The sequence below is a fragment of the Coturnix japonica genome, chromosome 7, assembly GCF_054131305.1.
Source record: "Coturnix japonica strain WE chromosome 7, WE-NBRP24, whole genome shotgun sequence".
Lineage (NCBI taxonomy): Eukaryota > Metazoa > Chordata > Aves > Galliformes > Phasianidae > Coturnix > Coturnix japonica.
The window spans coordinates 21,339,265-21,364,476 of record NC_140669.1 but is presented as its reverse complement, the minus strand read 5'-3'; the positions used below and the strand labels follow the sequence as shown (position 1 = coordinate 21,364,476).

The window sequence follows — 25,212 nt, the reverse complement described above, 5'->3', positions numbered from 1 at the left end:
ACTGCAGTGTACATTTTAGCCTGTTTCTAACTGCCTTTGACTTTTGCATGTTAGGTAAGATGCCAACTGTGGTCTCTCCGGAACTGTACAGGACCAGGTTTTGTGAAGCTATGGACAAGTATTTCCTGATGGTGCCAGACCATTGGACAGGGCTCGGCCTGAATTGCTAAACTAAAGCCCATATTGGCAAAGCACAAGATGATGGTGGTGTTACAGGTCACCATCTTTCTATGGTCTGCCCAGCAGTAAGCAAGAGGATTCCACATCTGCGCTGACCACATGCGTCTTGTTATAAGGTGTGAAATTTGCTTGTTGCACTTTAATCCTCTCTTGAAGGGTATGAGTGGGCCAGTCTCGTCAAGGATTTAAGCCGTAAGGTACCACTGAAGAGCACTGACAAGAGACTTTCCCTCTGTCAGTAGGGAAGGTGGTGGTATCTCCATGTATGAGCGCTGAAACCAATGCTATCTCTTTCATGGTGGTACAGAAGTATGTGATCTAAGTCTTGCACTCCTTAACTGGTGTTGAGTATGGGTAGCTCATGTTTCTGTAGTGGATGTGTGGTATTGCAAATATGAAATAAGCACTCCTGCTCTATGTGGGTGGATGAAGGAAGAATCAAGTTAATTCTGAAGTTATGCCGTGGTTGCGGTGATCTGTAGTTGACCTGTTTAGGACCCAAGAATAACTTATGTGCATACTTTTTTTTTTTTTTTTAAAGGTAGCTCCACAGCTGTGATGCCATAACTCTCTAAATCACTACAGTTTGTAAGTTGCAGTACTGCTGTACACATCTGTCTCTGTTACAGTTTGATTGTTAGCAGAATCCCATACAAGTGGGCTGTCAGTGATCTGCATATTGCAAACCTCAATATGTATCCCTTCAATCCTAAGCAGGAATTTAAGTGTTGTCCAGCTCCTTGGAAATAGGTAACTAAAACCATACCCCTTAATGCAAGAAAGCTCAGTTAGAATTCTGAAGCTGGTTAGCTGTTCCCTTAGCAGAAGGCACCAAATTGCTAGATGAGATGCATGCTACCTTACATTGACAACTTTCTCCTTAATGAAACCATTGTTCCTGGCAGATCACTTCACATCCATTTCAGTTTCCAAAGCCTTTCAAACAGTGAAACAATGCATTTACCTCATGGTGGAATTTTGCCAGGAGAATGCTTTTCTTGTATTTGTGACGTGTTGATGAGAATAAGTTTCCTGATCTCATTTAACTGTGCCATTCCTATGTAAAACCTCTCTTCAGCAGTATTAGATGGTTTTGGTTGTTTTTTTTTTTTTGCACCACTGAGATGATGAATGTAGTCTTCTATAAAATGAAAAACCTGAACTAAGAAGTATTTTGTATGGTGGTTCAGATGTGCAGAGACCTGAGAATCTCTGCATGATGACAGTAAGCAGTTTTTTCCGTTTTTATTATTTTTTTACCTGTTTTTGTAGGTGGAAAGTTTACTTTTTAGCTTCAGAATAATATAGGCCAGTAAATAAGAATTTATTTTTTTATGTGAGTTTGAGAGGCAAGAATAGTGTCCTTGGGCTTCCGCTCTCTGGAAGCACTGATTTCAAACATGGAGTCTGAGACAGTGTAGCTCTTAATGAATTATACTCATTCTGACCAGTTAGTTGCCTGGTAAGGCCATCTTCACTATAACTGAGTCAAAGCATATATTTTGTTCACTCTTCCTCCTATGTTTAGTGTTCTGTAGCAGATGATAGTGGTTCTGTTCAGGAGTGACATCTGGGCAGCACTGGAAAGAAAATGGCTGAGAACTGAGCTGTTGGATCTGAAAGCAACCAGTGGAGTTGAGATCCGAGCTACTAGGAGGCAACAGTCATTTATACTGAGTGCCTTCCCTGCCTCCCTGAACCACATTGCAAAGCATTTCTGAATGATGAATGAAGGTACTGACCTTGAAGCAGCAGAAATGAAAGTATTCTCACTTCCTTTGTCCAGTATAATCAGGTTCTGGGGATGTAGTGCAGAAAGCTGCACTGATGTGTGCTGTGGGAAGGTGACACAGTAGTGCTTGATTTCTCTAGCACAGTCTCTCTAGTTCAGTACAGTGCTTTCGGTGAAGATTACCTCTGGAACACATTGTGATTCCTATGTTGATGTGTGCTTCTGAGCTGGTTAGTTTTGTGTTGTACGCCCTTTTGCGTAATGAGAAAGCAACCTACTTATCAGCTCAGTGCTAATCAGTTCTGTGGCTTTGAGTGTCTGTCTATTGATGTGGAAGAAAGAGTGTATGTAGTCTGAATCCTTTTTGGTCTCCATTACAGTTTACATGTGTTTGTTTTTTATTTTTTTTTCTTCCTCTTCTTAAGTTTACGTGGAAAAATTTGTCTTGCCTACAATCTAAGGTGACTCAACCTTAATCAGTATGCGCAGTGGCTGGTGGACCATGAGTTAGGGCAGTGTCATGACATCTGCACTAAGCTGATGTACTATCTCTGTTTTGTCACCAGTAACCCTTACTCCAGAGTGATATGCAGCTGTTCTGTGCTGCTTGTCTTCCAGAATTACTTGCAGCTGGCTGTAAAAATAACCTGGTCATCTGATTGTAGCTACTATTCCCCTGTATGTGATCGTGTGAGGCCATTGGCAGTGTACAAAATAAGAGAACTTTCCATTCTGGCCAGCTATTTGCAGCCAGTTAGTGCAGAGCCTGGATGTGGGAATTGCAGCCTTTTCGGGCTAAAGTCATAGCAGTTGGGGAGGCTTGTAAGAATGGTCTTGGTCTGGAATCAGTGGTTAGACTTTGGATCTAGTTATAGGTAAAACCGTAGTGTTAACTGGAGTTGGGGTGCCACATAACCTGAAGTGGCAAGCGTTTCTAGTTCAAATCCCAGAAGGTGGACAGATCTCCCAAGATGTTCCCTTTTCAGAATACAAGTTGTCCTTGCATTTCACTTTCTACAAAGCTGGATTTCTAAGAAAACAGTTTTGAGAAACCTGTGTACTTGCAGCATATGCAAGGATGTCCTAAGGGAACAGTCTGGGTGTTAAATGAGCCTTTTGATTAGTGTGTTTTATTTCTTGTTAACACAGGTTTAGTATGTGTGTGCAAACAAAATCCACTTGTAAGTGCAAAGACTGCATCTTTTCAGAGTTAGGCTGTCTCTTCTGTTTTGATCTGAGGCCTTGTGACAGACATCTAAATGTTATCCCAGTCAGAAGTGATGACTCGTCTACATGATGATTCCAAGCAGCAGAACGTCTTGTGGTGACCCAGGGCTATGTTCTGTCCCCAGAGAGGGACCCATGAGGGACTCTTGCTGGTTAAGGAGCTCCACTGGGCTCAGGTGGAGTTACCTGTGGAATGAGCGGTCTGTCTCCTGTGAGAATGACCAAAACCAAATTAATCACTCACTGGTAGGAGGCTGGACTACTCATTATTCTAAGCACTTATTGTATTATAATGTATGTATTTCTAATCTACGTTGGTTCAACTGTATTTTATAAAATTGATGTACTAAGCTATTTGAGAGTAACTACCTTGATTACTTGGGGAATCGAAATGTAATGTATATAGATAAAAATACAAATAAAGTGACTAAAATATACGTGGGTGATGTAGTGGTCATGTTTCTTACAGCATCCCTCTTTCCTGGTCACAGGCCAAGGCCTGTGCTTGCTTTGCAACAATTGCTCTGCTGGAGGTTTCTAGCTTTGGGTGCAGCATAAGCGTGCCTGAAATCTCTGCCTTGTAGTTTGACTGTTCTGGTGAAGCAGGATCTGTCGGCAGCTCTCGAGGTCAGCGTTTATAAAATGTGCAAATAACCTGTCCTGCACTTCTCCCACCTTTCCTCTTTGCAGCTGCTTTTCAACAGTGCTGTGTGAGACAGAGCATTTTATCCAGCAGGTGGCGGTGCTTCAGTGTCCTGATTCTTCCAAGAGGCAGCTCTTCCCTCAGGAAATATCTCCAGGTATTTATGGACTTTTCTCAGAAGTGGCTAAGGTTGAACTTCTTTGAACTGGTGTTTTAAATGGCTTGTCATAATTGCTTCGTACTGCTAGTACATAGTAACTTCCTCTCTTAAAGCTAAAAACAATGTGCAATTAGATCTAGGAAGGGAACTTGTTGGTACTAAAAATTAGGATGTAAGGAACACACCTGCATTAGGTGCCATCTCTGCTTTTGCCAGATGAGTCTCAGTTTTATCTGCTACTGTATGAACCTGTCAGAAGTTGTCCCAGCAGGGAGATGTCCGTCAGTATAGAAGATTTGGTTAGAAGATAACGGAGTTACTTGTATCTCATCTAGGTAGATCTGTGAAACTGATGCAGTCTGTATTTGGTGAGATGCTGAGTGTTTACTATGCCTGTGTTCCACAGCTTCTCTCCCAGGAGAAACCAGCTGTGGTGGAACAGAGGCTTTTTGTTGCTGCTTAATTAACTCCTCAGGAACTTGCCTTTTCCTGAGAACTAACCACATCAGCATCATTATCGATGAGGTTATGAAGGTAATCAGCAATTTCCTGGTAATGTAAACACTGCTGAGGTATTGCTGATTTGCCTTCAGAGTTAGAACTGAAGGTGTGTGCTTACCTACACAGTGTGTTTTGGTTTTCAGTGTAACCTCAATCAGGAGTAGTTTGTATTAAAGTCACAGTTTTTCCTTTTTGGACTGTGACCTGAGGCTTGATGGAGATGTGGGAAGGCCAACTTGAATAAGAACAAATGCAGTCTTCTCTTTCTGGCTAATATATTACAGAAGCCCCAAGGACTACAGGTAGCCCTGAATAAGGAACATTTGAATTTCTCAAGACGAGTAGAACATTTTCCTTGTATCTCTCTCTTGCTGCCTTCTGTACAAAATAAAGTACTTGTAGCTGACTGTATTTACAAATTTACTAAGTATTGTCCTGTGAATATTATGAAGTAATTCTGAACACACAGCAGAGACAAGTCTGACATTCTGAGCAGCATTTTATTGAGAAAAACAAAAGATTTCCATGTGTAACTCCTATTGTCTTCAGTATTTTTGTCAGTTCAGAAGCTATGAAAAATAGTACTCCTCTAAAGAACAGAGTTTACACTAAGATGTATGAGGAGACATTCTAATGTACAGTGTTCATTATTAAATTAAAAAAAGGCACTTGCTTTCCTGTTTGCCAAAAGATTTGAAACAAAAAACCCCAGAACATCTTTGCAGAGAAAGGAAAAGTGGCAATACCAAAAAGTTAAATATGTCCACAGAATACATCGATATTTAAAAGGACAACAGTAATGTAATGACCTAATAATTTAAGCAGATGCTTCTCTAGCATCATTCAGATTCTGAGAGTTGATGTCTGGAAACACAGTTGAGTCCTTGATTTTTAATTTTTTATTTAAAAGAAAAACTACCCCCAAACCTCAATGCCAAACAAGAGCTCTTCAAAGTTCCATTCATTCTGGTACCACCAGTGCCACAGTATCATAACATGCCTAAGGGCAGGCATGCTGTGTATGAGCGAACCTGTCCTGCTACCCCTTCCTGATTTTAGTTTTTCTTAGCAATGTACCAGGCAATAACACAGACTTAAAGCAGAGTAATTCTGTCTTTGAACTAGACAATCCCTCATTGTGTTCTGCATTGCAGAGTGGTTTGAGAGCATTTTCAGCCATAGGCTGAGTGCCACATCTAAGAGCGTTCATAGAGAAGACAGAAAAATAGTGAATGGGTAGGCAAAAGCAATAGAGTCCATGTTTCTTGCCATCTCCTCTGGCTGAGTAGGAAGAAGGTAGCTGGTTCATCAGAAGAGGAACGTGCACAGCTCAGCTGCAGAAATGGTCATTGCCTCCACCCAAGCTGAAATGCTTTCATCTTCCTGCAGTTCAACAGAATTCATATAGACAGTCACATGTGCCTGTGAACTCAAACTACTTTTCATTTCTCCTGTCATGAGTTTAACTGGCTTTGTATTTCCTTATGGTGCATCTTCTATATTCACAGCTTTGGAGTATCTTGAGTTCTATCCACCTCCAGTACCAGTTAGAGCTCATCCTAGTCACAAGAAAGTAGACAATTAAGTTGCATTAGAAGCACAAAAATCTTCAAGATTATTTTTTAACTTGCACTACTTGATTTTTTTTTCCCTCTCTCTTATTCTGAGATAAGAACTTATTATCTCAGAGAATGATAACGATACAGCAGTAAGAAGAACGTACCTATTTAAGAAACACTTGTCCAACCGAGATTTCAGCATAACACACAACTGTCAATAAGTACCTCCTGAGTTGCCAATCCCAGTCTTAAACTCAGCCTCTGAATTTTAGTGCCTGCTTCCTAAATCTAGCCTAGGGATTACGGTTAAGAATACAGTACATCTCAATCTTTATTCAGTACAGCTGTCCCATGGATAACATAAATTCTATGTTATGACAAAGCTGATACCACAGAATACTGCTATTGCAGTGTCTGTGGGTGTGAAAAACGGAATAGGAAACTACATCCAAAACAAGATGGGAAGTAACATGTGCCTGGTGCTACCTGAAGACAGGGTGTTTAATGCTTCATGGGCAAAGAGCAAATATTAACAAAGTCTATTCTTTAAAGCAAGGTATCTTACAAAAGGCACCAGAATAAGAATCCTTACCTTATTTCTAGATTTTTTTCTTTTTCCTTTATTTTGAATTGCTTCTAATTTTTCGTTCAAGATGTCAGCAATGCCTTTTGCGTCTCTGCTGTCTATATATTCCCCAAGAACGCTTTTCTTTAAAAATGAAATAAGAGAAAATTAAAGAAAAAATTGTTGCATGACACTGAATAGGAAATTTCCTTACTTTTAGATAAAATCCAGGAGGAGTGGAAGGAGGCAGACAGTGGCTCTGGTAGGTTGATTTATGATTCAGTGATAAAATTTTACCTTTATTTCAACAATGCTGATTCTTTTTTGCAGTAAGAACCACTCCTAGGTGCAGTTTTTAGAACTATACAAACTTGGTCATTTAGGTTACAGAAATCTGAAAGAGCTGTTTGCCATTTTTTCTCATTCATTCAGCTCGGTGTTTAATGTTGATGACATTTAACAGATCTGGAACTTGTGATAGATTTCTTAAACATCGATTATGATGTAGGTCCCTATTTGGAGACCTGAGAAGCCATTACTCTGAACCCAGAATAGTCTTACCGAGTTTGAGGGCACTATGCAAGTAAGGATTTCTAGCATTTTTTTGTAAGAGGTGGATATTATATACATATGTATGTGTATATACGTGTTTACAGTTGAGTTGGCTAAACTATGAATATACACTCAATGATGATTCTCTTTCAGGTTAATTCACCTAAAGATGACTGTGATTTTTGTGAAATTTGATAGTAGTCAATTGCTCGTACAAGAATAAAGGCGTTTTCCTAGAACTGTATGAACACTTCAGTTTTTAAAAATTTAATATTTCTAATCTGTTAATAGATATTAGTCTTAGTCCTTTATAGTTGAAGTAGTTTCTAAAGGCTTAAGACAGAAATCAACTCAGTATTTTCTATGAACGTTCTATAATACAAGTCAATGAAATACTGATGATTGCAGTGAAAGTGTATTTCTCCTTAGTGACAATGAGAATGTCCACATTTCATTCTGAGAGACTGCCTGCTTTAGCAGCTAATGCTAACAGTGGTTTACAGACTGTTTTGTCACTTCAGTCTCCTGCTCAATTCAACCCCAGTTCTGATTAAGTCTCTGCTTTAGTTGCTGTTTGATTAATTTACAACTTATTATTTTTTGGTAAGACATCACTGTATTTTGGGTATTACTAAAATCAATTACAATTTTATTTCTTGAATATTCTGTGCTTCCATATGCTATAGAATATAGAATGCCATATGCTTCCATATGCATAGAAACAGTCTCAATTTTAATGGGAAATGAAATAAGTCTACTACCAGTACCTGCCCAGCAGCGTACACAAAGGGAGACACTTTACCTTTGTTCCTTGGTAGGGGTAAAACTTAACAGTAGGGTAGGCTCTGATATCAGCACTTTGGCAGGTCTGACCGTATGCTTGACAGTCTACTTTTCCAGCTTTTACTTTTCCTTTAATGGCCTAAAAAGAATTACTTTTGTTAGAAACAAGCTTCATGTTTCCATGGCTGACTATAAGCAGATAATTTGAATAAGCCAGCAGTGCAGCTAAAAATAAGCAGAAGAGGTTGCTCAAATCTTTTAAATAACTCATAGTCACTTGCTTCATTCTCAGTGTCCCACAGCCTTGTATCAGAAGTTGCCCTACATTCTGCAGAGCACACACTCTTGAATTCAGAGCACAGCACACCACGGTTCCAAAGGGCCCCGAGTCATGAACTGAAGTTTGTCTAAAGGAGGGCCTGTATGCATGTGTTTGTATCAGGGCCAGTGCCCACTGACAAAGGGAACCTAAAAAGGGCAGAATTCTAATGACAGTGTATCTGATATCTCAGTTGTTATGCAAATAGGGTTAGTGAGGTTTTGATTTGAAATTACAGCAGACTAGTATGAAAACAGGGAATGCCTGACTTAAAAATGGAAATAAGTCTTCTCGCTATCACAAGGGTGAAATGCTGTATTCATTTTTTCTCTGTACAAGGCAATAACTGCCTACCTGTAAGATAATAAAATCAACAGCGAATAATGAACCAAGACAGCAATGGTTAGCTATTTAAAAACTGAAATATTAAAAGCTTTCTCTCCTATAGCTAGAAAGGAGTAAGTGATTTTTGGATAATTGCCTAGGAATAGTGTGGTGGCGAGTGATGCTGACTATTACAACCACTGTTAGTAGGGGGAAAAAAATAGCAATCCACTGATATAGTTAAAAGCCTACCCTTGCAAGGATCTCAAATTCGGGAGCAAAATTTTGGCAAGGTCCACACCAGGGAGCATAGAAGTCAATGACCCAGTGATCCTTCCCATTCAGAACTTTTTCTGTAAAACTCTGCGGAGTCAGGTCTACGGACGCTTGTGGTAAATATCTGAAGAAAGGAAGAGTGTCAGTCATCATCATCCGTTTGGTGCCTCAAACACATTTGCAGGTTCCACTGAAGTGCAAGAAAAGTGGTTTGGAAATTCCTGCTTCACGTGTTGTACTATTAAGGAATCACTGCTTAGAAGTTGTAGACAAAAGATCAGCTGTTCGGGAAATGGGTGCACAGAGTAGCAATATTTCTCCATGCTTTTAAAAGCTTGACTTAAAAGATGTGGGAACATTAAAATCTTAAGTATTACAAACATGACAGTGGTTTCTAGTTCTTGATTTACGTACAGTTTGGATATAAAATTCTATGAACAACCAACCCTATGCAACCTGGTTGCAAACTTTAATGCTGTCACTTACCCTAACGCCCAGCCTCTCAGTGAATATGAATCTCTGTGCCATCCATTGTAGCTACTGTAAGAAGAAAGCAAAAAGCTGGTTACATCTTGGCTGTCTGTTTTGAAAAACCAAAAAGTCTGTTAAGTGGGTGATGAAATTATGAATCTTAAAGCATGCATACACTTCAAAATACATTTTGCCTTGCTTTCAATTCTGAATAAATAAAAGCATTGTTATTCAAAGGTAGAGAATTAAGGAGCAGTAGAACAAAGAAAGGAAAGAAGACAATTCTATGTCAAGAGACTGAGAAACATGCTGTGGAGTGCTTGAGCTTTGCTAGCTCTAAGTCTGAATGATTTTTAGTGACAGTTCTATAACTGCAGACATTAAGAAACATAAGAATTAAATTGGAATGCCTTTATATACATATTTTAACTGATCTTTCTTTATTATAATGGAACTATTGTTACTTATATATGTTCCCCTCAAGTTAACAGTAGAAAAGCAAGACAAACGAGGAACTTAGACCAAGATTTATTATATGAACTGTCGAGGTACTGTTTAGCTTGAAATTCCAGAGAAAGTTTAGTATCCATTTGCAGCTTCATAAAGTATTTATCAGAATAGAGGTATCGGGTGAAAATCTGACCTTTTTTAGGTTAATTTGATTTAAAGACACATACCCATATTTTTGCAGGAAAAAAGTAACTCAGCATTATGAATTTGGCAGGTAATATCTACCAAATTTTATTCTTTTCAATATGAAATAAAAGCCTGCTTTTGGGAGAAACTTTGTCTGGAAGAAGCAAATAAAAGTAAGCAATCCCATGATGAAAGCTACTAAAGCCAAGCCTGCTATTAAGTGTTACAGTGAAGTAGCATTAGTTTGTTATCTGCCAGCATTTTATCAGCTTTCCAGTTTGTAAAAGAATAAGTGAGCCTTCTAATATTTCAGACCTGTGGCATTCACCTCCTGAAATCCCCAGCTCTTCACTCGGTACTGTGAAACAAAGGGGATGGGCTCTTTGGCTACATTTCATTTCCCTGAGAGTTCTTAGTGGTGTTAGTGAGTTATATTTTCATATGAATGATACAGTGAATGGGATGATGTGCAAAGACAGTTCTTGCAGTGATGCTAAGGATGGTCAGAACAAATTTATACCACGCTGTCCTTTGAAGCTGCAAATAAGTAAACCTATTAATATTTTTAGAATCTATGATTTACATCATCTACTTTAACACGCTACTGACCTTGGAAAACTGGCCATTGCTAAACAGGAAGAAAGAAAAAACCCTGTTCCTGAGTTTCCGTTTAACTTGCATTTCAGCAAATTAAAATGGCATGTGTTTAAAGTCAACGATGACTGGTAAGGAAGTATTACAGAAGTCTGTTATAGTAGCTTTTAATGAACATTTTTTTCATGCATCAGAAAATGTGACTTTAGTGTGAGACCATTCACTTTCTGAGCTGAGGTACTTACTAATACTGATGAGCTGTGCTTGATTTTTGAGGAAAGAGTCTTATTTCAGGATATCCCCGAACATTTTCTTGGTGACAGAAAGAGTAGAATTTTTGACAGTCCACGCTGCCTACACTGATTAATCCATTTAACATCTAATAAAAGAAAAGAAACAAACATTCTAATTGATAATACTACAGTCTCAGAACTGATGGCATAATCACTTGAATTAACTGAGCAGGACAACAAAACTAACCAAGATGCTCCAAGGCTTTTTTTTTTTTTTCTCCTATAAATGGCTCACTGGTATCTAATGGGAGCCAGCCATCCAGCTATGCTGCTAGCAGCCACATCATGTTTTAGCGTAAGTTGCATGTAGGTAGCTTACAAGGCTTGGCTTAAAAGGAATAAGCAAGTGTGGCTATTGGGTATGACTACCATGTTTCATATCTCAGTCTCAGCAGTTAAGACAGATCCCAGTGCACTGTAGCTGTGCTGTCAGTTTCACAGCTCACAAGTGTCTTAGACATGCTGACTTTGTAGCAAAGGCCCAAACCACCTTGCAAGGGCAAGGAAACCTATAGTTAGAGTGTATCCTGTGGGGCTTGTAGTTATAGATGTTTGACCAGAATGTAGAACTTGAATAGATCTCCTAGGCCAGGCTAGTTTAAAATGTCTGAAAAACACAGACCAGCTTTCAGGTCTCTCACATTTTGCTCAGTTTCCACTTCAGGTTCCTGAAACACGTCCAAAAAACTGGGATGATTGTCAGTGACTGTGGTATTACCTTAGCAAATAAGTGAACACCGTAATAACCTTGCAAGAGAAAAGCCTTCCGTACCCAGTCAGTGTAAATGGGAAGGATGTAAAATTCAGTTAACTGGCCATCACCCTTAAAGAGTATTGAATTTAACATTTATTTACTTTCAGTGAAGAAACAAAACCTCTGGAAAAAACTATCTGGACAAGAATTGGGATATGTAAAGCTGAGTTCCTCTGATCTTCAGTCAAAACCAGAGCTCTCACCAAGGTCATCTTAAAAATGACTAATGGTCATAGAGAACAATTGTGGATAAAGTGGTGAATTATTGCAACTAACTCTTAGCTGACTTACTTTTCATATTTTATTTTAAGCAAGTGCAGAGCTGTTATCTCTGCCAGGTGTTAAGTATCAAGTAAAGTTAAAGTTCCTCACAACTTCGAAAATACACCTGTCCTAACAGGAAGCACTGGATTACGGAGTTAATGTGCTGAAACAAACAAAAAACTTTGTATCTGCAGCAGTGTAAAACTGCTAGGTAAGAATTCCTGTTTTGTTCACAATGTTATCACCATCCTCTTTCAGCTCACAAATTTAGGACAGCAGCCATTATCTCCACAAAATGGAACATAAAGGAAGAACAACATCTGAACGTCACTTACCCTGGCCATTTTTTTCCATTCTGGCATTAAAGCCTGACAAGGTCCACACCATGGAGCATAGAAATCAACCATCCAGATTTCCTCTCGTTTTCTTCTCTCAACTAATTCAACAAATGTCTCTGGTGTTAGGGAGATCACGGATGGATTTCTAAGATCCTACAGCAAAGGCAGTTTATGGATATGTACATTTGGATGTGTATTAGAAATTGTCCTGTAACAGTTGTCATCACACACTGACTGTATTAAAAGTTCTGAAAACGTTCCTCTTTTACTCATTATCCAGACTGTGAGGTAGAAGTCATTACCACTGTTCTGCTGATTGGAAAGTATCTTGTTTGCTACTGACTTGAAAGAAATAGCTTGATGGAGTAGGGAAGTAAATGTATAAAGTTTCAAGTCTCAGACTGGCACTTGCTGTATCACTTCTTGCCCAAGGTTTCTTTTTCATTCCCAGTCTTACTAGTCTAATTAAAACCAAAATAAATCTTAGTCCCCCAACAAAATGTCTGTGGATAAGCTGCAAATGTAACACGGTCCCAACAAGGATTATAACTTACATACCTCTATAAACTCCAAGATCTGCTCAGCAGAGTGATGGCCTTCATATTCATGAACATCTGACTGATTGAACACGACTGTTGTTGGATAAGCTCGAATATTATGCTAACAAAACAAAGTAAGAAATTGCAAGGAATTATTAGGTGTTCTGTACTTTCCTTTAACTGCCATAAGTATTGATATCTCCCGGATGCTAATCTTTGTGCTATGATTTTTTTGTGCTATACAACCACTTAATCTTTCAAGTGGAGTGGAGTTTGGAACCTGTATAGAAAAAATGCCAGTTGTGTTCAGATGGCACGGTTTGTCTTGAATTTGAAAGCCAGCAAGTAGTTCTATTGCCATCCTCCACAAAACAGAAATTAACCCAGAGGCTTTCTAAGGCTTAACATAAAGGCTACCTTAGCCTCAGGTGGAGACACTTGTACCATATGAATGAGGAACTGTACTGTCTAACACTGAATGCAGGTGCTTCCAAAATCAGAATTCAGTGTGTAAATAAACCTAAACAAAACTTTAAACTCTTCAAAAAGGGGAAACTTTCAAGTGTTCCTAGATGTCCACATTTCTAATATAGATAGAAAGCTTCTAACAGAAGAAGCTCTTTTAAAGGATAAGATGTGCTGATGCAGGTAGTCTGCCTCCTAAAATGTAGCACTTGCTGGAATTCAGGGAGAGTAATTGTAATTCTGTTTTTTACCCAGATAAATTAACTGAAGTAAAACTAAGCAAATTCAAACATGGAGAAAGGGGCAAGATTTTAAGAGCACATAAAACAGTACTGTGTTATATATAGATAAAATAAAAACCTATCAAATATAAATTCCTCCAGCTTACCATGTTACAAAGCCCCTCGTGGACTGTACAGTCTAGTGTTCCAAACTTAAGCTGACCATAAAGATGTTTTGATGCTTTTCTCAGCTCTGGTAACAAAGCTCGACAAGGAGGACACCACTGGAAAACAAAACACAAACGAACACAATTGCTTTGCCCTGCAGCTGGCTCTCAAGAGAATGTCAGCTGTTTGAAAAGAATAATATGCTGCTTTGGCAACAAGCTCCACTAAAAATAACTACCCATGCCATCTAGGAAACAGTGCTGCCAAGGAATGAGAAGTTACAGTACTGTCTCATAGTGCTGAAGGACACCATTGAGATACTGGTAGCAGCATTTTGTTACATAATTGCATAGAACTTTTTAAAAAGGGTAACATAGATATTAAATATTTACCGGTGCAAAGAAATCCACAAGCCACGGTTCCTTTTCTTTACCAGGAAAATTCTGAGGTCCCAGTGTGATAACATGAGAGTTGACACTTTCTTTGGCAAATGCAACAATGTCATACAAGATCTTCTTTCCTTCAGAGAACAACATAGAAAAGAAATCATTTTTCCCCATGAAAGGCCTCTTGATGTCATGTTGTTAGAAATACTGGATGGACGTGACTTCTGGCAAAAGTTTTATGTGCCATCAGCCTTGTAAATTGCAAAACAAAATTCAGAAAAATATCTATACTGTAGTCCAGTATATTTCTGTAAGAGATGCATGGGACCATCCTTCCCTAACAAACATGGTTCATCTTTTCCAGGTGGTCAAATGACTTTATTCTCCTTTAATGTTACAGGGCTTGCAGCACTCTTCGGCTGTCTTACCCAAAACATAATCCATCTGGGTCAGCTTCAGAGATGTCTGTCAGTTCTATGCAAGCGTATTGGTGACTTTGACAGACAAGATAGAAAAGGTAAAGTACATTTCTTAGTATCCGATTTCTCCTTGTGGGAGAGGGGGGACAAAAAATAGTCTATGCAAGTTTACAATAATGTCAAGAACAAATAGCAAATATTAAGACTACAGAACTGTCCCCTTAATAATGAATAGCAGTTTGCCAAAGATGACATAATCTTAAAGTGATTATGTAATGACTTCAGTCTTGCCAAAGTTTCCCTTACCATGATGAATTTCATAATCTTCAATTCCTTTTCCTTTGAACACTGCTAGACATGGCTGATACACATACAGTTTATTGCAGATGGTTGGAGAGGAAAGACAGTCAAACTTGCCAACCTGTTTAACAGAGTGCCATTTTAATTAAGGCATCCAAATTTATACAGACTAACATATTATGGAACCATTTTTTGAAGTCCACAGCTTATAGAGTAACACAATCCATGTCTTTAGTACAAAGGCTGAATTTGGTTTCTCTTTGTTAAGATGACTTTCAAGATAATGTTGGTGGTTTTTGAATAATACAGTTTTGCATATATCAATTTCACGCTGGAGCTTTAACTTTTGGTTGTTAACTGAATGAGATCTGCAGCAACATTTGCTGTGAAAGAAAAGATTTAAAATAGAATCTTTCCTAACTACTTTTAAATTATTTAGATAGGATGGAAAACTTCAGTGCTTGCTTTAATTTAAAATCATCGCTACTCATCCATCATACTAACAGCATTTCTCTTTGGTACCAGAGTAATGGAACATACTGACCAATTCATTCTCTGAATACAGAGGCCAGCAGGAGGTGAGTGAGCAGTCTTACCTGAATATGTTCGTCTTTAAGTAAAAATTTAAGTTTCTTAAATTCCTGTACACTTGCTTTGTCATTTTCCCCAAACTGGAAGAAAAGCAGCCATCTGTGGTGAGCTAGATGGTCCTTAAATGGGGAAAAAAAAAAAACATTATTCCTAACTGATACCAATTTACGAATTCTTTGTTTTAGGAAGACAGATGGCCAATTATTAACTTGATCTCTATATGACCCCTTCCCACACTCAAACTCTTTCAATTAGTCCCTCCACTAAACTTCTTGCTAATAAATCGTAAGAGAAAAGAGGCAAAGAAATCTGAAAACATGGTAGCTACGCATTACTCTTTCTACTTCTTGTTTCCATTACATTTTCTATTGTGGATCAATCTGCTACTACTACAAGTGTCAAAAGAGCCTGGCTGTCCTCCCCTCCCTCCTGCCACGCATGATCAAATTGTAGTTGATTTTGAAGCAGATTTTAACCAGAAAGTTGTGAGTTCCAATGGCAATTTCCACGGTTTTCTATTTTCTTAATGTCTATCTATATTTCAATAAAAATATCCACGCATGCACCCCACTGCTTATGTTCAGCTGAATTACAGAAGTAATTTGTTGACAAAGAAAATGTCAAATAATTTGGTTAGAGGGGAAAAAAGATCCAATTTTTATCTACATCAGCACTAGATTATCACACCAACTGTGACAACCTAAAATTTTGAAATAACAGGTGACGATGTTACAGATATTGTACATGTGGGTGTTTTGTTTTAAATTTACCTCTAACGATGCTGCAGAGATGATTTCAAAGTCAGGCAGATGCTTCATGACTTCCTGATATATTTCTCTGGCATCCAAGGAGTTAAGAAACTGGGAAGGAAAGTGAACTGCTGATTATAAAGAACTATTAACATCAACCTCATTTATCAGTGATTACTAAAGTGTCAGCAAAATTATTCTGATTTGCTCTTTTCCATCAACTAAAGAGTGCACTCAATAACCATATTTGATCTATTTCTTTTCATATATATAATTCCATAACAACATTCTCAGACAACTGCTTTTTAGCTTGTTTCCCCACAGAATTTATCTCAAGATACCGAATTTTGTCAGGATGGGTGCCAGAAGTCCTCAAATTCAAATTTCAAACTAAATTTTAACATCAAGTTTAAAAAGCTTTGAATTAGTTTCACCGCCTTCCCTATGTGCATGGTACATGTTTGTAAGTTTCAGTAAGTCATACCATGTAGGAATTGACATGAATCAGTAAGTCAGGTGTAGGTTACAAGGTTGGAAATAGGTAGGTGTGAATTTTAATTTCCTCCTTTTAAGCATACAGACAACGGTAGCAGCAATAAAGTAACAAGCCATACTTTATGCTGAAGAATGTCTCCCATCACTTAAAGGAGTTAAAGCTGCCTTATGAAGGTGGGAGGAGGTCGCAGTATTAAAATAGAGCTGACAGCACAATCCCTACTGACAGACAGCGTAGGAGTACTTTAATCATATGTCAGCACTCTGTTCAGAAAAGCATTTCTCACACTTGTGATACTTGGGGCATATTCTTCCTGGAGGAAAAACTACGGGCATGTAGGAAAACTCCAAACCTTGCCCAGAATAGCTGGTGAGCAGCTTCAGGACTAGCTCCTAGGCCTGTCACAAAGCACATCCCACCCCCTGGATTCCCACAGAAGAGGTGGTTCAGCAGGGCTACAGGCTGGTGCTGGTGCTACTTGCACCGTGCTCTCCTCTACTCCCACTGCACACCAGCAAGATGCAGACCTACTCCAGGCATCACTGCCTTAGAAACCAAGCAGGATACAAACTCACAGGATACACAAGCTTAGAAGACAAAAAGTAAACAAAGAAACAGAAAAACAACAAACCCCCACACTACCCTTTCTGTTGTATACAAGCAATCTGGACATCATTTATGTGTGCCATTGCCTTATGTTATCTAAATACAGAATTTTTTTAGAAACAACTCGTACCAAAACACCTCCTTTCTCTTTGTTATTTATGGTGGCTCCAGGTGGAAAGTATGCTGTAGTACTAGATGAGATATCTAAATTATCACAAAGCTCACCCTGAGTGCCACAGTCCATCCAGCCTACATTAGCAAGACCTTCCTGTAATTAAAAAAAAAGAAAAAACCCAAGAAGACATCACAAAAAAAAACCCAAGAATATTATCTTTAAATTTCAGGTTCAGAAAAACTACTGAAAATCCCAACAAAATGTGTAACATACAACATTTAGAAGATGGAAGAAGATCACATTGTCACATATCACTCAATACATTTTTAAAGAGCCACAAGAAATGTGAAAATACTTCCAGTAGTTACTAAGTCAAGATATGTAACTTCTGAAAATCAACACTAAGCACAAAGTTTTGGCTATAAATTCAGGATTTCAATTCTGTTTTTAAACAGCAGGTAATGCTTTCAAAATGAAACGCTGCTTACCAACATGCCAGCAAGTTTAAGACGTGTTTGGTAACTCAAGCAATCTGCAAAATAAAAGTCATTTATTTGCAAACGTAAGACCTCAGATTATTAACTCCCTGTAACTACTCCCGTGTAGAATTACCCATTTCTTCCTTCCAAAGTTTAACCCCTTAAAAAGATGTGCTTCCTGGTTAGTTGTGAAGTATTTCAGTGACAAAGATGTAACGTCCAGCAATTGAAAACCGATGGTCTACTCTAAACTAGAAGTAGCATGAATAACATTCTGTTGTTCCATCAAAGAAATCCCAGTTTTAAAAGTTATATTAAAATGTTTATTTGCTGTACTGAGACAATTAAATAATGATATCAGAAGAAATTTTAATAAAAGTAATAAAAACATATCTATATACTGCCTTGGAATGAGATTTAGATGAAAATATAAAATCCCTATGCTTAAAATGATAACAACTCACTATAATATATTTATTATATGCTCAAATGATCCATCTAGACTTAGTTTGAATAGTTTAATTTTCCTTTCCTAAGATGACCTTTCATCCTCACTTTAAATGGACCAAAGCTGAATACTTAATGACAGAAGGATTACAACTTGAAATCAAACTATTTACCAATGTAAGTCACACTGCAACTCTCATTATTTAGTTTTCAGAACAAAGGTCTCTTCATAGGACTGAGAAATCTTTATTTGTTAAAGGTGTAGCAAGTTTCCTTAGCACTATCAGCAAACCCAGGCAGCTTTCTCCTGCTGTATCTAATATTCATCCTAAGAAAGTCCATGACATCCAGTTCATTTTTAGGTATTGGTAGTTTAAGGTGGAGGATGCATCCTTTCTTCCTATCAGGTACCATGACAAACCAGCGTGCAGTGTCTGTCATTTGAGCTTGAGCTGGAAACTCAAGCCAGAGGCCTTTTCTGCCTGTTTCCTTCCTGAGGGGTGGTGCTTGAGTGCTGTTGTAATGACTCATATGACATTACAGGTGCACAATACCATAACCTCTCTATTCACGTTTCTCTTGTGAAAATGCCTGTAGAATGGAGCTTAAATGACCCACCACCGAAATACTGTGATTGTCTAAGAAGTAGAAGGGATCGTGCCATTGTCAACAAGAACAGTTTTTCTTGTTTGCCTTTTTGACGAGTGTAATACACCTACCCCCACGTTCAGCACAGAAGGTGATCAACCAACCGAGGCCAGAAGCAAATGAGGTCTCAATGGCATTTACAAAATTTCCTAAGAATGAAACAATTTGCATCAGTTTGTGACTGCTTTCGGTTTAAACGGAAACGAGCTTTTATATTAAGTACAGTAAACACTATTTTTAATCTCAGAAGTAAGAGCAAAGTTGACGGATTTTGTTTTACGCCTAGCTTCTGCCATCTTATACAGTGTAAAAGCAATTTCAAGAGCAGCACCCCAAGCAAAATACATGAATATTACCTGCCCACAGCTCAGTGACCGTGCTTGTAACATACTGCATGGCAAAGTTCTTTAAGCTCTCTTTTGACCTGTCTCCATAGTATTTCACAGGTTGCTACAGAAGACAAAGAACAATATTTTATAAACTGTATTTGCTGACTTTATGTACAGTTTATATATACACTCACATACACACATCTACCAGTGTCTTTGTTAACAGTACGTACACAACTGTCAGACTCACTTTTCCCTCCCCTCTCTGGAAGATTTTAGATTTCTTTAAATTTCATAACGTGATTTCTTCTCAAGTCAAGCAACCTAAGGGATAACTACTTCTTAGAAATGTCAGCTCCCAATGATTACATTTTATTTCATAAGAATTCAATTTGTGCATATGCTAAATGGACCGACACGAGCAATCTCTGCACTCAACCTCTCAAATACTAACAATGTCAAAACATACCCAATGATGCAAGTGTGATTTGCATGCAACTCTTGGCATCACTGCTTAACCGTTACAAAACCCAGCGTGCACAATTCCTCCTGGTGTGCAGGAAGATTTGTGGTAGCCATTTCCAGGTTTCTTTAGGTATGTGATCATAGATATTGACTGTTCTAAGAGACTGCTAAAATACAAACAGAACGTGTCTGAGCGTTCAGACTCATTGCTTTGCTACTGCACCACAGATGAGAGCATCTTCCCACATCAGAAGTTTCCTTCTGCACAGCAGGTCAGTTTTTTTAAAAGAAAATATTGGGAGTTTACTGTTGAAGAGCAAAATGATTCAAGATGAACAAAAACAAACCAAGATGAAGGAAGAGAAAAATTAATTTCTTAGAAGGAAATTAGATAAATGGAAAGCTATATAGAAATATATGATTGAACAAGAAATACTCCTTCAGATTTCAATCCTTCTAAAAAATGCCTTGAGTTTTATCACTTACCATTCCAGTTTTGAAAACATACAGACTGGGGTAACTGTTAATTCCTTTAATCCGACACAGCATTCTGTTATCTCCACAGTTGACAGCTCCAATGCGTATCACTCCATCCATCTCTTTGGCAAACTCCCTCCACTAGCAAAAAAGAAGAAGAAAAAAAGGGCTATTTCCCTATAAAGAAATAATGAAAAAGAGCATTTTTTTTTTCCCCTGGATCTTGGAATTGTTTTCCACTTAATTAAGTTTTATGCCGAGTTATGATAAAGTTGAGGAGCTGCACTTTGCGAGCTTAGTGTAGTCATACACACCGTAGGTGCCAAGTCATGGCAGTGGGAGCACCGAGGAGAATAAAAGTTGACAAACCACAGCTCTCCAGAGTTAACAGCTGCATCTAGATGGAGAGAAGAAAATTGTATCTGAGTAGTATTTACACTGCTGGTATGCGTATCTCAAAGGTATACTATGTATATTGTTTTACTGAAAGCTGACTGAAGTGTTTCCTGATGCCAGATACAACCAGCTACAGTAACTCCTTTGGATACAGATTCCATCTCACTTGCACAGCCATTACTGTAGGCAAGCAAATGAAAATTGTTCTGTGGAGATTATCACCACCCTGAACTTCAACATGAGTTCTATTGAGAATAAATGTACTCTTTACAGATTAAGTTAGCTGAAATGTTTGCTACTGTGAGATTGGTTACCTTAACAACAAAGCACAATTGCTAAAACAACTTTACGCAATCAAACTTCCCGCTTCCTTACGAAGGCTTTGCTTCTTTTAGTGTTCCACAAGGCGATGGTTTTAGGTAGAAATCCTGTCTAATAGCTCAGAATGCAACATAACCAGCAGATGGTAACAAGAACAATAATAGGAAAGAAATAACTACTCTCACTAATGAAACAGCAACAAAATACATGCGCACACACACTTGAATTACATGCCTTTCAGTCTGCAACAATATTGTTTTCATAGCAAGTTTTTAAAGGTACGTTAAAACAACCTGTAGGCACGTAATATACATCTATAGGTATATGGGACAGAATGTAGAAGCTGTTACTTTGGGTTGTCAGATTGTCAAGAGAAGATATTGATTTGAAGCTTACCAAATTCTCCTCGATCCAATGTTATAATTTCAGGATCATCATCATAAATACCTATTAAAAGAACAAGTTTTTTTTTTAAATTTTTCTATTTACTTTTTTAATGAAGAGACAAATTCTCAAGGCAGGAAATTGAAACAGTAAGTTGGCAGAGTTTCTATGACTAAGCTGTATTTATTTAACAATGCATCACCTCTGTTTACTCTCACACAAAGTGCTGTGTCCTCATGCTACTGAAACCACTATGAGAACAGAAAATTTGGTGTTCTAGTAGATCAGTCACTGAGCAAAGAAAAGCTGAACTGCTGCTTCCTATCAGCAGTGGGTTTTTAGGTGACAGCTCAGGTGTTACATACAGCAGGTGTATGAGAAACTTCATCAACTGATTGTTAGACAATTCACAAAGCTTCAGCTCTCAGGTGAGAGCCCTACATGTAATAACTGGAAGCTTTAACTTCCTCTCTCAGCCTCTGGTTATCTCAGCTCTGTAAAACTAATGGAACTGGTTAATAGACATACAAGGATACTACTTTTGAGTCAAGTTGTGCAACTTCAGACAAAAACAATTACTTAAATCTGTTTATTTGAAGAAATTTTAGGGCATTTTTCATCTTTCCTGTGCTGACTGTCTCTGGCTTAACACATCACAGCAATCCATGCCAGCAGAAAAAGTATAGTTCATCTCTGCCTTTTCCAGCAACTATACAAACTTTGCTGAGGTAAACATTAAATAACTGGTTTCAAGATCCTTTTAGTTATTATTCTGTTATTTTCTTCATTTTCTACCATATCTTTACTAATCTCTCATTGTATTTCTGCATATAAAACATGCTTGACAATTCAGAAATGTCCTTTCAAAATCCACTTGAGAATGCAATTCCTGCCCTGGCAACTTGAAAAGAACTGGCAACATTGGAATTTAAATGAAAAAGAAGAGGAACTTTAAAAGAGTAGGAAGCAGGAGCAGAAGCTTAGGCAGGTAGAATGTAACACTGCTGGCATTTGGTGGGGAACCGTTAACATGGTAAATAAAAAATTGGCTCAACACAGTGGAAATGACAGCTATAGGAGAACAACAGAGCAAGTAGAAGTGTGGAGGGGATGCATCAGATAGTTCAGATGTAAAAAGTTGCTACATGCTACTGAACATTGCATTTACTTGTGACTACTTCAAAGAAATCCCACACGTACTTCAGAACTTACCAAAATCATAGCGGTAATAGTGCCAGCTTTCATAGCGGCCTCCTTGCTGCTGATCTTCCAGACCTTTTTCTCCGTATTTATCATACTTCTTCCGTAGATCTTCATCTTTAAGTACTTCATAGGCTCTATTTATTTTCAAAAAATTTTCATGTGCATTTGGATCATTCTATTTAAGGAAAAGCTATCATTAGTAAGCAAATAATGAGCCACATTGCACATATAATGCTGAGAAAATAACACCTGGAAATACTACAGCTGCCACTACACAGAGCTCTCTATGAATACTACAATGAAGTTTTCCTTTCCTAAAGCCCAGTGCATCTTCTGTTCTTTTCCTCACCCTCATCGCCAAGGCATCAACTGAAATACAAAGCTACCTGGTATTGAGCTGTAACCTTCTCCACAGTGATGCCTCTTCTTTTAGCTTTCCCAACTTTTGTTTGATCCTGTGTAAGTTTTATTCTCTTGAAAAGATGATACACAATGCTCTGGGGGGGAGAAGCAGGAGCAAATGTGCACATTCAGCAGGAGGCCTCTTCCAACAAGTAACGTGCCAGCAGTGCATCTCCCAAAGGAAGTTATTTTGTCTTTCCAAACTCAACAGATTCACTGAGTTGTTCTGGTATGAGGTCATAACAGAAATGTGTTATATACTAACACAACTTTGGCTTTGTCTTAGTTGACACTTGGGAGACTGCTGCCTCAACACAGGTTGCTGTTGGATGCTATCTGGATGAGACCTACCAGCAGAGCAACAGTAAGTTTCCTTAAGCTAAACGGAAACTCATCAGTTTACCAACAAGATAATACGGTGCAAATGTAGTTTTTCTTGTACTGTACAAAAACTGAACTGAGAATTAAATGATCTCATCTTTTTTCCTACAGCACTTTACTGCAATCCAAATGACAACACAACCACACATCACTAGTCTATTCCTATGTATAAACCTTTTCTGCTGAAAATCTAAGCTAAACCACGTTACCAGGTGGCACATCACAAGAACAGATAAACACTTCAGCTAAGTCACTGTTCAAACATTAAAATCCATTAACTCAACAATGCTGACCTGCTAAGGACGTAGCTTACCTGATTTTTATCAGGGTGTAACTTCAGTGCCAGCTTCTTGAATGCCTGTCTTATTTCTCTGCTACTTGCTTCTTTGGATACTCCGAGTAAACCATAGTAGTCCTGATCAGTGCACACAAGAACCATTACACACACTAAAACCACAAGTAAAGACCTTATGAAACATGTAGGACAATCTCCTTTGGGCAACACGAACTCCATTGTGGAGCCTCTGGGAAGTTTACAAGTTCTGATGCGGGCAGGCGCTGAGACAGTAATCCGATGGAGATGGGGGACACAGCAGCACTCTTGAGGGCCCTCGTCAGTGCTCTGGCTGCCCTACTTCACGGCATGAGTCCTGCAAGAATGGTGGTGTATGAATAGAGGGAAAAGGGGCACAGTTTTTAATTGGTTCACTAAATACACACGAGTACTGAGCCGCACTGCCAGCTCTGCTCATCAACACAGAGTTTGCTGATGGCACACCGCACAACCATCCCTTCCCCGTGCACCACCGAGCTAATCGGGCTCAGCTGTACCGGGGTGGGCAGCACGGCCCAGCAGCTGCCCCTCGCGCCGTATTTAAGCTCGTGCCGCCGCACCCACCTGCAGGGCCGCCTCTCCCTCTCGGCAGAGCAGCACGGGCCGCACCGCAACAAGGCCGCCCTCCGGGAAGGCCGCAGGTAACGGGGCGGCGCGGCCGGGCCGGGGTTGCTGGGTGGCACCGTGAGCGGCGCGGCTCTTACCGGCGGCAGGAGCGGAGGGAGCAGGAGGAGGGAGCGGGCCGGGCCGGGAGCGAGGCAACATGGGACGGCGGCACCTCCACCCGGCGCCGGGCGGAAGGGCGGCCCACGCGGGGATCCGGCTGCAGGCCGACGGTGGGCGGGGCGGATCCGCCACTGACGTGGCGCCGCGGCCGCTCCGGGTGGTGCTGGGCTCCGCCTCGCCCGGCGCTCCTCGTTCTACAGCCCGCAGGGAGCGTAGGGCTGGTCCGGCACGTGGCTGTGCGTGCACGGCGCGCTGTGACTTCCCACCCCAAGTAGAGCAGGAAGAGTGTCTTTCGCCACCATTACGGGCTCAGCAGGCTCGGTTAGGGCACATTGCTGTCGTTTATTTGTAATTAATAACCGTAGAGCAATGAGAACTAAAGCCAAACTCGAGACACCTTCCAACTACCCACGTTTTGTACCCGGTCCTCCCGAGCAGCACAGCACCGCCCTCCTAGTGCCGCTCCGGGTACTACAACTACAGTGTATGTGCTACATTGAAGAGGACCTGAGGAATTAGTGTCTAATTTCCTTGTTATTCCAAAATTTAAGAAATCAAAACATGCACAAAAACGCACACAAAACAAACAAAAAAAACCCACCCTGAAACATTTATATTTCTTCCCATTACGTTTTTAAATGCACTTTTTTTTTTTTTCTGTTCTTCTCTCTTCTCTTCTTTGGGGTGGTATTCATTGCCGTGGAATCTCTTAGCCGGGTGGGGACCTTGGGCTGTTAAAGCTCCATCATCACAGGATGATGCAAACGCTCCCTGGGGGGTATTAAGTAAAGAATTCTTGGCAAAACATAAACGTGCTGTTGCTAAGTAAGGATGTGTAAGTAACAGTCGTGTTTCTTCTGATTTTTTGCAGCTCAGGTGGCACCTGAGGATTATAAGCAGCTGCTAGGTAAGCAAAATCAGTTATTGCTATGAACCGATATGCGGATAGAAAGCAGCATTATCATGGCAAGGGGTGAAAGCTTTCGTTTAGCTT

At 39.3% G+C, this 25,212-nt stretch overlaps 3 protein-coding genes and 1 long non-coding RNA gene across 16 annotated transcripts in view; 3 read left to right on the top strand and 1 right to left on the bottom strand.

The window, feature by feature from the left end:
- The window catches only part of PIKFYVE (phosphoinositide kinase, FYVE-type zinc finger containing), a 57,485-nt gene extending 53,909 nt beyond the window's left edge, over positions 1-3,576 (top strand). For all 9 annotated transcript variants that reach the window (XM_032445998.2, XM_032445997.2, XM_032445999.2 and 6 more), the window contains one exon: positions 55-3,576. In XM_032445998.2, the coding sequence (XP_032301889.2) occupies positions 55-170 (116 nt within the window). In that variant the 3' untranslated portion in view covers positions 171-3,576. The remainder of the gene's footprint in view (positions 1-54) is intronic.
- Positions 264-25,212, top strand: LOC146760111 (uncharacterized). Of its 3 annotated transcripts, none has more exons than XR_014948071.1 (6): positions 264-296; positions 3,830-3,939; positions 6,788-6,829; positions 14,351-14,467; positions 15,195-15,247; positions 25,090-25,212. It is a non-coding gene; the product is annotated as an uncharacterized LOC146760111 (long non-coding RNA). The 3 variants fall into 3 exon arrangements; XR_014948070.1 differs by lacking the exon at positions 25,090-25,212 and adding an exon at positions 17,456-18,097; XR_014948072.1 differs by lacking the exons at positions 14,351-14,467; positions 15,195-15,247; positions 25,090-25,212 and adding an exon at positions 12,092-12,222.
- DNAJC10 (DnaJ heat shock protein family (Hsp40) member C10) lies at positions 4,925-24,327 on the bottom strand. 3 transcript variants are annotated; one of them, XM_015868289.3, is made up of 23 exons: positions 24,057-24,327; positions 23,472-23,808; positions 22,385-22,550; positions 21,185-21,235; positions 20,386-20,468; positions 20,081-20,212; positions 19,157-19,250; positions 18,872-18,949; positions 17,715-17,758; positions 17,242-17,379; positions 16,031-16,120; positions 15,266-15,379; positions 14,676-14,790; positions 13,957-14,084; positions 13,564-13,680; positions 12,730-12,831; positions 12,169-12,324; positions 10,768-10,901; positions 9,308-9,361; positions 8,798-8,945; positions 7,922-8,041; positions 6,595-6,711; positions 4,925-6,002 (listed from the first exon to the last, which is right to left on the bottom strand). In XM_015868289.3, the coding sequence occupies exons 2-23, from the start codon at positions 23,670-23,672 to the stop codon at positions 5,991-5,993; spliced, it is 2,394 nt and encodes a 797-aa protein (XP_015723775.2). In that variant the 5' UTR covers positions 23,673-23,808; positions 24,057-24,327; the 3' UTR covers positions 4,925-5,990. The 3 variants fall into 3 exon arrangements, with proteins under 3 accessions (XP_015723775.2, XP_015723774.2, XP_085408819.1); XM_015868288.3 differs by having other exon boundaries at positions 24,197-24,327; XM_085552693.1 differs by lacking the exon at positions 17,242-17,379.
- PDE1A (phosphodiesterase 1A) overlaps positions 25,095-25,212 on the top strand; it is a 191,159-nt gene continuing 191,041 nt past the window's right edge. The window contains exon 1 of the mRNA XM_015868294.3: positions 25,095-25,125. The gene's annotated coding sequence lies outside the window, so the exon portion shown is untranslated. The remainder of the gene's footprint in view (positions 25,126-25,212) is intronic.